General features: G+C 48.1%; 1 protein-coding gene across 2 annotated transcripts in view; it reads left to right on the top strand.

Moving 5' to 3' along the window:
* Positions 1-1,050: 1,050 nt before the first annotated feature.
* Positions 1,051-12,209, top strand: part of prkd1 (protein kinase D1) — a 187,519-nt gene continuing 176,360 nt past the window's right edge. For both annotated transcript variants that reach the window (XM_033026982.1, XM_033026981.1), the window contains exon 1: positions 1,051-1,893. In XM_033026982.1, coding sequence (XP_032882873.1) covers positions 1,627-1,893 — 267 coding nt within the window. In that variant the 5' untranslated portion in view covers positions 1,051-1,626. The remainder of the gene's footprint in view (positions 1,894-12,209) is intronic.

Raw genomic sequence — 12,209 nt, 5'->3', positions numbered from 1 at the left:
AGAGTCAGTGGAGAAGGAAACTAGAGGTGTGAAAAGGTACAGACCAAATCAGAGGCAGCACCGATGACCAAAGGAAGGTGGAGCCCACAATGGTCCATTATTGGCTGTGGAGGAGGTGATAACAAATGGATATGTGGATGCAAATAATGAAACTATCAGGACGACTAGGGTGGGAGTAAGGGCCGGTTTGTTTTGGAACTTTTCATATCTAGTTTTCCTCACCCCTGACTCTCAGTCTGAAGAAGGGCCTCCGCCCGAAAGTCACCTATTGCTTTTCTCCAGAGATTCTGCCTGATACGCTGTTACTCCAGCATTTTGTGCCTATCTTCGCTTGGGTCACTGAGAGTGAGACCCGTGCAAGGCAGACCGCACTCCGAGCCCTGGGTGCAGTGGGAAAGTTCACACTTCTGTACCCTTGTTGAGAATTGAAGTTTCCCAAGTCGTGGGATGGCAGTTAGGTGCGAGCGCCAGCGCTGCTTTTATTACTCAATGCAACAATTTGGGAATATTTATAAGAATAGTAATTAAGATAATAGTTTTTCTGAATAAAAGCAGAAGGGGGCGGAACTGCCTTAGTCAATCGCCTGCAGAATGACAGTTGACGAAATGCATGCGAGAAATGTTGATTACAACCTTACACCACCCCACTCCTGCCCCCTGGATTTGCAATGCAGAGAGAGAGAGAGAGAGAGGGAGTGACGCGCAATGTAAAGGCGACAATTAAAGAGGGGAAGCTCTCCGACTTCGCCCAGGCAGGGAGTGTGACCGGAGCGCTCTCCCCGGGTGAAGAGCGTCTGAGCCCAGAAACTGTTCACTCCGACCATCCGATTGTCTCCAGAAGTGAAGAGCGGAGCAACATTCCGAGAGAGGGGGGTAAGAGATAGAGAGAGGGGGTAAGAGATAGAGAAAGGGGGTAAGAGATAGAGAGAGGGGTTAAAGAAAGAGGAAGAGGGAGAAAGAAAGATAGAGAGGGAGAGAGGGAAGAAGAGAGAGGAAGAAAGAAAAATAGGGAGAAAGAGGGAGGGAGTGAAAGAAAGAGTGAAAGAGAGAGGGAGATAACGTGTGTGTGTGTGAGAGAGAGAGAGAGAGAGATAGATGAAGAAGAAAGAAAGAGAAAGTGTAGTTTTGTGACAGGGACTAAAAAGAGAGATGATCACGCCGGAGTAATAGAGCCGGAGTTACAGTTAAACAGCGACAGAATTGGAAAAGTTAACAGGACCAAGGGAGACAGAAAGTCCATAGACAGACAGAGAGAGGCAGACAGGGAGAGCCTCTTGGAGGGAAAGAGACTCACGGACGTACAACCAGTCGGACAGTTCTGGGGAGAGAAAGTGAGTGAGTGAAGGAGAGGGTGGGATTGGCTCCCGTCCTATGGGAGCGCTGGTAGGGAGGCGGCAGACAGTAGCGGGTCGTCGCCGGTGGCTGGTGGCCGGTGCTGGGCGGCCGCGGGCTCGTAGCCCTGTCCCTGTCCCTCTCCCTCTCCTTGTCCCTGTCCCCCTCCCCGGCCGGTAGCGGTGTGCGGGCAAGAGTTGACAGGGAGGGTGTCAGGGAGAGAGAGAGCGGGACAGGGAGAGGGAGCGGGACAGGGAGGGGGTGAGGGACAGGGACAGGGACAGGGACAGAGGCATGGACAGAGAGAGGGAGTGGGACATGGACAGGGCGAGGGAGCGGGACAGGGCGCCGCTGCTGCTCGCACTGGACGGTCCGATGAAGGCGAGGGCTGCGAGCCCCGGCTCCCCCCCGTCGCCCAGCCCGGCAACGCGGCGCCTCTCCGGCCACGGCATCCCCTTCCACATCCAGATCGGTCTGAGCCGGGAACCCGTCGTCCTCGACTGCAGCGACTTCTCCCTCGCACATGTCCGCGAAATGGCTTGCTCCATCGTGGACCAGAAGGTAACGGGACAAGGCTGGGCTGGGGAGGGGGGGAGGGGGAGGGGGGGATAGAAGGAGGGGAGAGAGGGACAGAAAGGAAGGAGATCTGAGGTAGGGGCAGGGGAGAACAAGGTGGAGAACAGTGGAGCAAATGGGAGAGATACGGCATGGAGAGAGATAAATGGATAGAGAAGTAATGGAGAGAGAGAATAGAGAGAAAGGATGGAGAGGGAGGAGGGGAGGGAGAGAATGGAAGTGGAGATTGGAGTGGACACAAAGAAGTGGAGTGAAGGGTGAGGAGAGTTTGTATTGCAGACATGCAGATGGGGTGGGGAATGGAAGGTGAGAGTTAGGAGAGGGTGTAGGTTGGCGGGTGGGTTAAAGTTGGAGGGCAGGAGGGGAAAGGGTCATTGAGCAGAGGGGGAGGGTGCTGTGGAGAGGGAGAGTGGGGGGTAATTGAGAGGTGTGGGGGCAGGGCAGGTTTGTGCAGAGGAGGGAGAAGGTAAAGCTGTGGCAGGTAAATGGAGTGGAGTTAAAGGGGGGAGAGCAGAGGGTGAGGAAGGGAGCAGGGGGACTGAGCCAAGGAGAATTTCAAGGGTAAAATGTTGACTGGTGAGCAAGAGGGGAGCGGGAAGCGGTGATTGAGGGAGGTGAGGAATTTTGGGAAGGGGACGAGAAGGAGAGTGGAGGCAAGGGGACGTGGGATGGGGTTGAGAGTGGGTCGTGGGTTGTGGTAGATAGAGTGGGAGGCAATTGGGAATTTGTAGAGGAGAGATGGGGAAGGGCAGCACGGTGGGCGGCTTCTGGGAAATGTGAAGGGGGGATTGGCAAAGAAATAGTGAGAGTGGCATGGAGTGAAGGCAGGTGCAATGAGGAGGGGCAAGGATGAGGGCGTAGGGTCGGGAGGAGTGAATAAGGGGTGTTGAGAGGAGTGGCAAACAGGGAGGGGAGGGGTGGATGGATGGTGGGAGGAGAAAGAAGGGGGAGCAAGCGGCCAAGCAGAAGGAATTGGGGTGGGGGGAGGGGTGAGAAAGGAGGAATGAACTCCTGGCATAAGGCTGATCTTTTAAGATTGCATCTGTTTTTCTGTATGATTGAGAATGTAGTTTGCTGCATGTGCTGAGGTTATTGTCAGAGTTGAGATCTGCAACTGTGTGCTGTTTGTGCTATGAATTCCAGTCATACAGGCCCGTGTAACGCCATGTGTACCGCCCAGCCTGTGGCTCCGTGCTTACCGGTTTATTCTATTGACCGCAGTGGTACTCCCACCATCCATCCTTGGCTCAGTCCCCCTGCTCCCTTCCTCATTCTATTTACCGACCTTGTTGGCAAGTTCATAACAACGGCTACATTTTCAACGATAGACACAAAGTGCTGAAATAACTTAGCGAGTCAGGCAGCTGGAGAAAGGAAACCTTCGCTCCATAGATGCTGCTGCACCCGCTGAGTTTCTCCAGCATTTTTGTGTACCTTCGATTTTCCAGCATCTGCAGTTCCTTCTTAAACAGCTGGAGAAAAAGGATGGGTGACGTTTTGGGTCGGTACCTTTCTTCAGACTGAAAAGTATCCCGACTCGAACGTCATCCATCCTTTTTCCAGGGAGATGCGGCTTGACCTGCTGAGTTACTCCAGGACCTGAAGAATTTAAAAGGATGAGAGGCAGTCTTATTGAAACATATAAGATTATTAAGGGATTGGACACACTAGAGGCAGGAAACATATTCCCGATGCTGGGGGAGTCCAGAACCAGGGCCACAGTTTAAGAATAATGGGTTTGCCACTTAGAACGGAGTTGAGGAAAAACCTTTTAGCCCAGAGTGTTGTGAATCTGTGGAATTCTCCGCCTCAGAAGGCAGTGGAGACCAATTATCTGGATGCTTTCAAGAGAGAGTTAGATAGAGCTCTTAAAGATAGCGGAGTCAAGGGATATGGGGAGCAGGCAGGAACGGGGTACTAATTGTGGATGATCAGCCATGATCACAGTGAATGGTGGTGCTGGCTTAAAGGGCCGAATGGCCTACTCCTGCACCTTTTGTATATTGTCTATTGACTTTGTGTATATCTCCTCTAAACCTATCCTATCCGTCTACCTGTCCAAAAGTATTTTAAATGTTATGATAGTACCTGCCCCAACTTTATTAAGAGCTAAAGCAGACGTTCAAGGCTGAATGGCCCACTCCTGTGTTTATATATTTGTATGTTTGCAAGGATAGAACCCCACATTTCATCCCAAAACACCTGGAGAAACCTGATTGCATTGGTCAGTGTTTGGGAGGCAATGTGGCGCAGCTGGTAGAGCCACTGCCTCACAGCACCAGATTCCCAGGTTCGATCCTGACCTTGGGTTCTGTCTGTGTGGTGTTTGCATGTTCTCCCTGTGACTGCAGTGGGATTCCTCCGGGTGCTCCGGTTTCTTCCTGAATGTACCATTTCATATTTCTCGTTTCCCTCTCCACTGACTCTCAGTCTGAAGAAGGGTCTTGATCAGAAACGTCACCTGTACTTTGCTGCCTGACCAGTTAAGTTACTCCACTCCACCTCGTCAACCTGTGGCTGCTGATCTGCCCGTCATTGAGAATGACTGAATTACACATTTCGCCCAACTGTCTGCTGTTAATAGAATGGGTGAAACTAGACGCACAACAGAGTTTCATCATTATACACTCACTGGGTCACTGTAGAAAAATAATTTCAGAGATGCACTGTTTCATCCAACTGTGTAACAAAAATCGCATTTGGTTAAAGTCAAGCAAGCAAGTAAAAATCGAATGCATCTGAACTTGATCCGGTCTGGCTACTTTGAACCAGAGATGTTTGAGTTGGGAATGGGATTTAGTGCCAGGAACATACATATAATATTCAAATTAAGATTTGACAGGTAGTTTGTTATGTAAGAATTGATAGCATTTATATTTTTATCTCAAAAAAGATACACTTTTTTCACTTGTGTACCTCAGTGGATCCTGCAGCATCTATGGAGAACATGGATAGAGGCGTTTTTGTAAACTAGTATCTACAATTCATTGTTTCTACTTTTCATCCAGCCTTGTTTTGTTGTACAACATCATTAGAACACCATTGAGATGGCCAGCAGTAGTCAGCAGCTTGCATGTAAGGCAGAATGTAGAAACAAGGAAATGCAGATGCTGGCTTAGGAAAAAAGACACAAAGTGCTGGAGGAACTGGGTCAGGCAGCATCTCTGGAGATCACGGATAGATGATGTTTTGGGTCAGGACCCTTCTTTAGACTTGAGTGATGTTTCAGATTGGGAAGTCTGAAGAAAGGTCCCAACCTGAAACGTTACCTGTCCATGTTCTCTAGAGATGCTGCCTGACCTGCTGAGTTACTCCGGCTCTTTGTGTCTTTTTTTGCATGTAAACCATGAGGTGCTTTGTTAGATAAATAGAAACACATGCTGCTCCTATGACTTATGAACTTATGAAGTTCTGTTCCCTGGCCAACTGACTTGATTATTATGTTTAAGAAGGAACTGCAGATGCTGGAAAATCGAAGGTACACAAAAATGCTGGAGAAACTCAGCGGCATCTATGGAGTGAAGGGAATAGGTAACGTTTCGGGCCGAAACCCTTCTTCAGACTGACTGATTATTATGTTGCTCAATTATGAAGTGTGCAGTCCTCATTTCAATATACAGACACTCCCCGACTCACGTAATAGGTGACTTATGTAGACTCGAACTTCTGGAAGCAATTCATGAAATCCACTGCTATATTTCTGTGTTGTGCATCTCAGTAGCAGAGCACTATTGCCATTGGATGCTGCAGCTTCCGTAAGCCAGTCTACTGTTATGGTGGATGCTCTCACCTGGCCTCCGCGCAGGAGCTCCCATGTTGTCTGATTGTGACACTTGGATTGATAGGTTGAATGGAAGATAAAAGGACAAATTATTTTAGTAAAATACACGAGGAATGGGTCGAGGAGATATGTTTGGAAACAGAAGTTCCCATTGGAGACCATTGGAAACATTATTCCCTTTATTCTGTATCTGTACACTGTGGACGGCTTTATTTTAATCATGTACTAGACCAGGTGCAGACCCGTTGAGCCCGTCCCCCAAGGCTATATTCCACCACTGACCCATAGCCCCCAACTGCGCAGGCACGGCTGAGGGGTTCCCATTGCGATGCCAGAGATCTCCCTTGTGAAGCGAGTCTCCCCCAACCATGCCTCATCATCCCTCTTCCTATCCCTATCATCCTCCATACCCCCTCATCGCCCAGCACTCCTTCCCCCTCCTCTTCATCCTCCCTCTTCTTTCCCCTCTCCTCCTCCCCTCCCTACCTCTCCCATTCACCCCATCCTCTCCCTCTATCCCCTCCCCCACTCTCCCTCCTCACCTCCCCCACTTCCCTCTCCCTCTCCCCTCCCTACCCCCCTCTTCTCCTTCTATCCCCCTGCTCCCCACTCCTCACCGCCCCCTATCCCATCCCCCCACAATGAAAATCGCGATGAAAATGTAGATTCGGGATCCCATTGTGACGTCAAAATCGTGTTTTATCTTTAAAATAACCTAAACACAATGTTAGCTGTTAATGAAAATGGAAGAATTTGATTAAAATTGATTTTTTTTTGAAAATCGCGATTTAAAAAAAATGTTAATTAGAATCGGGATCCCATTGTGATGACGTCGAACGCGGCTGACGGGCAGGGCAAGTGGAAAAGTGGTTTGAAAAGTGATTTTTGTAAAGTTGAAAGTGTCAATAACGTAAAATATACCATTAATCTGAACAAAACTAGTTTATTTTACATCCCAGGACAATGGTAAGTTCTAGTAATATAGATAGATTGTCTTTCTGCTGACTAGATAGCATGCAACAAAAAAAGTTCTTCCTTGTACCTTTGTATGCATGCCAATAAACTAAACTAAACTAATCATGCAGCAACTTTTATTTACCTCTCTGCATAATGTTTAAAATGCTAATTAAAAATTGCGCTCGCTATTTCCTGGCACATGATCTGTGAGGATTCTTGAAGTGATTGTTATCTCCGCTGGCTTGATGATACGTAGCTCTTGGGGAGGTGAAAAATCCTTTTGAGCTGGCACTTGATAGAAGGCTTAGGAAGTTTGGCATGTCCTTTAAAACACTCATCGACTTCTACAGATGCACCATAGAAAGCATTTTATCGGGATGCATCACAGCTTGGTTTGGGAACAGCTCCATCCAGGACCATAAGAAATTGCAGCAAATTGTGGACGCAGCCCCAGGCCATCACACAAACCAACCTTCCTTCTATTGATTCCATTTATACCTCACGCTACCTTGGCAAGGCCAGCAGCATAATCAAGGATGAGTCGCACGTTGGCCACTCCCTCTTCTCCCCTCTCGCAACAGGCAAAAGGTATAGAAGTGTGAAAATGCACACCACCAGATTCAGGGACTGTTTCTTCCCAGCTGTTATCAGGCAACGGAACCATCCTCCACAACCAGAGAGCAGTGCTGAACTCTATCTCTGATGTCCCTCGGACTATCCTTGACCGGACTTTGCTGGCTTTATCTTGCACTAAATGTTGTTCCCTTATCACATATCTATACACTGTAAATTGATTGATTGTAATCATGTATTGTCTTTCTGCTGAATAGCATGCCATAAAAAGCTTTTCACTGTACCTCGGGACACGTGACAATAAACTAAACTGAACTAGTGGCAGGAATCAGATTGTGGCAGGTCGCTACCCATTCCTTCTGGGAAGCTTTATTAAGGTCGATGTAATGCTGTTCTCCTTTGTTTCTGATAGTAACTACTTGGCCATTGAATAGTGATGCTGCAAATCAGTAACATCACAATGCACCCTCAGCAAAATAGGCCCAAACAGAGAGAACAGATTTCTAATGACGTGCCTCTTTAGCATAACTTATGAACATCTGAAATGATGATCATTGGTCCAAATTGTGGAAGGATCTTGGTATTGGGTGTAAATCTACATGAGGCATAGCCTCAAAAAGGTAGCCAGCGTCATCAAAGAGCCACAAAGAGCCGCATACCCTGGCCATGCTCTCATTTCATTCCTGCCTTTGGGAAGAAGATGGAAACGAATGTCCAGATTCAGGAACAGGTTCTTCCCTACAACCATCAGGCTATTTAACATTACAAGCTCCAAATAAGCTCTGAACTACATAGACTTGGGGGCATTGGTTTTGTCTTTTTGCACTATTATTGTTTGTTTGTTTTATGTGTATGTAATATATACTGCTTGATGAGGGAACTGTAAGTGGCTTTGGCCAACTAACAACTTTGCGACCAATAATTAATTGATTTTATGCGTTCCTAAGATGTTGCTACGCATCACGCAGGTGAAATGTTTATCTACATGACAATTGCTACAACAATTCATTGTGTGTGAAGCACTTCCAGGCATTTGAGAGAACCAACTTATGAATATAATCAATCATTTTGGCTGTTGCTATGGATTTGTCAAAGAAATGTCCAGCTAAATGAAACTCCCTGCTATAATTAAGTTTAAAATCTGAAGGATATTATTTATCTTATTAAAATTGCATAACATAATTTAATAAAGAAAAACACTTGCATATATCGATGTCAAGCCATTATTGAAATTTTGAGACACAGGGAACTGAAGATGCTGGATAATTGCATAGAACACAAAGTGCAGGTCAGGCAGCATTTCTGGAGGACATGGATAGGTGACGTTTTGGGTCGGCACCCTTCTTCAGACTGAAATTTTGAGCAGTTAACTAGGAAATCACAAGGTTTGAAAAAAAAGTGCTCTCTCAGGAGATCTGTTGCATTATATTGAACCATAGGTAGACAAAAATGCAGGAGAAACTCAGCAGGTGAGGCAGCATCTATGGAGCAAAGGAAATAGGCAACGTTTCGGGTCGAGACCCTTCTTCAGACTAATGTGAGGGTGGGAGGGGGGGGGGGGAGGATGAAGAAAGGCAGAGGTGGGGATAGTGGGCTGAGGGAGAGCTGGGAAGGGGAGGAGAAAGCAGGGACTACCTGAAATTACCAATGTTCATACCACTGGGGTGTAAACTACCTCCCTTCTATTGATTCCATCTATTGATCGGAGGGGGCGCTGCTCTGGCAGCAGCCATGTCATGCAGCTCGTCAGTTTTTCAACTTTTTTTATTTTTTTAGTATGTTTTAAAGTCTGTATTTAATGTTTCTTTGTGTGTTTTGTGTGGGGGGTGGTGTGGGGGGGTAAGGGGGAAACCGCTTCGGTCGCCTCCTCCATGGAGGGGCGACTTTTTCCAGGTCGCCTCCCCCGTGGCCTAACATCAAGGATCGACGAGGCCTTTCCCGGAGACGTGCCCGGGGCTTCAGCGGCGGGCGCAGCGTGGACTCTGGTCGCTGAGTGGGTGAGCCCTCGCTGGGGCTCGCTGGAGGGGAGCGCTCCGTTTCGCTGGCCCGGGGCAGCCGGCAGCCTGAAGTCGCAGCCTGAAGCCTGAAGCCGCGGTCTGCAGAGCTCCAGCTGGTGCGGCGTCTACAGCCCGGGATCTCACGTTGGGGACCCGGGGGAAGAAGAAGCCATCACTGCCGGCCCGCGGCCGACTTCTACCGCGGGTCCGGCATGGACTTACCATCACCCCTGGAGGGGAGCTTCGACCGCCGGCCCTGCAGTCTACAGTGCTTCTGGCTGCGGCGGGGACTTTAAATCTCGACCGCCGGTCTGCGGCCTACAACAATTTAAAGCCGCGGTCTCCGGTAAGGAAGAGCCGATCCTGGACTGACTCTGGACTGGTCCTGACCACGGGGGGGAAATGGAGGAGGACTGGCCAAATTTTGTGCCTTCCACCACAGTGATGGATGTTTGTGTTACAGTTTTATTGTGGTTGTGTGTTCTTTATTATTGTATCGCTGCAGACAACCCAAATTTCCACCAGCCTGGCTGTGTGGCAATAAATTATATCTAATCTAATCTAATCTAAACTACCCAAGTGAAATATGAGGTGCTGCTCCTCCAATTTACGGTGCTCCTCACTCTGACCATGGAGGAGGCCCTAGACAGAAAGGACGGATTCGGAATGGGAGGGGGAGTTGAAGTGCTGAGCCATCGGGAGATCAGGTAGGTTAATGCGAACCAAGCGGAGGTGTTGGGCGAAGCGATCGCCAAGCCTACGCTTGGTCTCACTGATGTAGAGCAGCTGATACCTAGAGCAGCGGATGCAATAGATGAGGTTGGAGGAGGTGCAGATGAACCTCTGCCGCACCTGGAAAGACTGCTTGGGTCCTTGAATGGAGTCAAGGGGGGAGGTAAAGTGACAAGTGTAGCATTTCCTGCGGTTGCAAGGGAAAGTGCCAGGAGAGAGGGTGGTTTGGGTGGGTCACTGCACAGCCATTGCTGACACTTGTACTTGCTGAAAGTAAATCAATTAAATTGATTTCTGGATGGAAACAAGTTCTAATTACAAAATGCTGAACTGAACGATGCAATTGAGTATTTACCATTGTCTAATCAAAAACAATTGATTTTATAAGGTACACAGGCTTAGACTGGAAAGTATTTATGAATGGAGATTGTTTTACTGTATTTAGGGATACAGCATGGAAACAGGCCCTTCAGCCCACCGAGTCCATGCTGGCCATCCATCCCCCATTCACAGCAGTTCTCTGTTATCCCACTTTCACGTTCTACACCAGGAGCAAATTACAGAAGCCAATTAGCAGACAAACCTGGATGTTTTTGGAATGTGAGAGGAAACCAGAGCATCCGGAAGATCCACACGGTCGCAGGAAGAACGTGCAAACTCTGCACAGATGGCACTCAAGATCCGGATTGAACCCGGGCAACTGGCGCTGTGAGGCAGCAGATCTACTGCTGTGCCATCGTGTTGACATTTGATGCTAACACGCGCTACCTCTCTGCAAAGGCAGATACTTGTGATGATATTTATCAGCTGCGATCTTAATGAATAGCAGTGCAGGCACAAGGGACTTCTTTTTTTGTTCAGCTCGGTGCAGGCCTGAGCTATAGGGAGTGGTTGGGCAGCCTAGGTCTTTATTCCTTGGAGTGCAGAAGGATGAGGGATGATCTTACAGAGGTGTACAAGATCATGGTGGAAATAAATACGGTGAATGTATAGGGGAATCAAGAGCCGGAGGACACAGGTTTAAGGTGAGAGGAGGTGCTGCACGCAGAATAGGCCTCCCCGAACTGCCGTGGCCGCAGAACCAGGAAGCCGCTGGAGGACCCGACCCGAAGGCCTGGCAGATGGAGCAGAGGACCCGGCCCAAGGAGCTGAGGCTCCGCTGACCGCGGAACCAGGAGGGAGCCGCTGGAGGCATCGGATGCGAGGAGCAAGGGCCAGTAGGAGGGTGAACCAGGGTGATGCTTCCAGCGCCTTCAAAGTCAGCTGCAAGAAATGCCCCTAGGACACAGAGACGGCCGGGCGAGGGGAGAAACGTTGGTTCGCGGGCCATTCCGGTCGAGGAAAATGGAGGAAGGCCCTGCAGGAGCCTGGGGTTGCCAGGATTCGGAACCGCTCCATTAGAATGAGCATGCGGGCAGACCGGACTATAGATTTTGGAAATGTTGCCAAGCATGGCGGCGCCCGTATGTGTAAATATGCAAAAGGAATTTCACTGTGCAGTCGCACATGTGACAAATAAAGCACCATTGCACCAGAGGGGAAAGATTTAATAGGAACATGAGGGGCAACTTTATCGCACTGAGAAAGGTGGGTATATGGAACAAGCTGCTGGCTGAGGTAGTTATTGTAATAACATCTAAAAGTCATTTGAACAGGTACATGGACAGGAAAAGTTAGAGGAATGTGGACCAAATGCGGGCAGGTGGGACTAGTAAATAGTGCAGACCTTGGTCGGAATGGCTCAGTTGGGCCGAAGGGCCTGTTTCCGTATTCTAACACTCTATGACTATGACAAGAATTTTAGTTGACTGGCCTTCCAAGGCCAAGGAACTTTCAGAACGGTTCGATTGAATATGTAATATGCTGGGGGTATAGACCACAGTGATGCAGATGTTTAGGTAATACGGCTAAATAATTTTCTCTCGGTTCTTGATTAAAGTAGCAATGAATCACGGATGAAATATCAACTGGAATGCATCTTAAGAATTGCAAACTTGTTATAAGTCAATTATAATGAAGCATATCCAAGAGGAATTATTCAAGGATTGCATTTGGTACAAATAAATATATAAAATTAGCGAAAGTGACCAATGAACAATATTTGAAGATATACAGGAAATATGGACCAGTGTAAGTTATGCAAGTACAGGTATATCCATTGACATTTCTTTCATGTCATTTCCAGGTGAAATCTTGTAAGTTTTTTGTGTCTATTGTTCTGCATGTCAAACTTATAACAAACTCACAGAGGGAATTGCCAT

This window comes from Amblyraja radiata, chromosome 9 (assembly GCF_010909765.2).
Source record: "Amblyraja radiata isolate CabotCenter1 chromosome 9, sAmbRad1.1.pri, whole genome shotgun sequence".
Taxonomy (NCBI): Eukaryota; Metazoa; Chordata; class Chondrichthyes; order Rajiformes; family Rajidae; genus Amblyraja; species Amblyraja radiata.
This window is presented reverse-complemented; position numbering and strand designations above follow the sequence as displayed.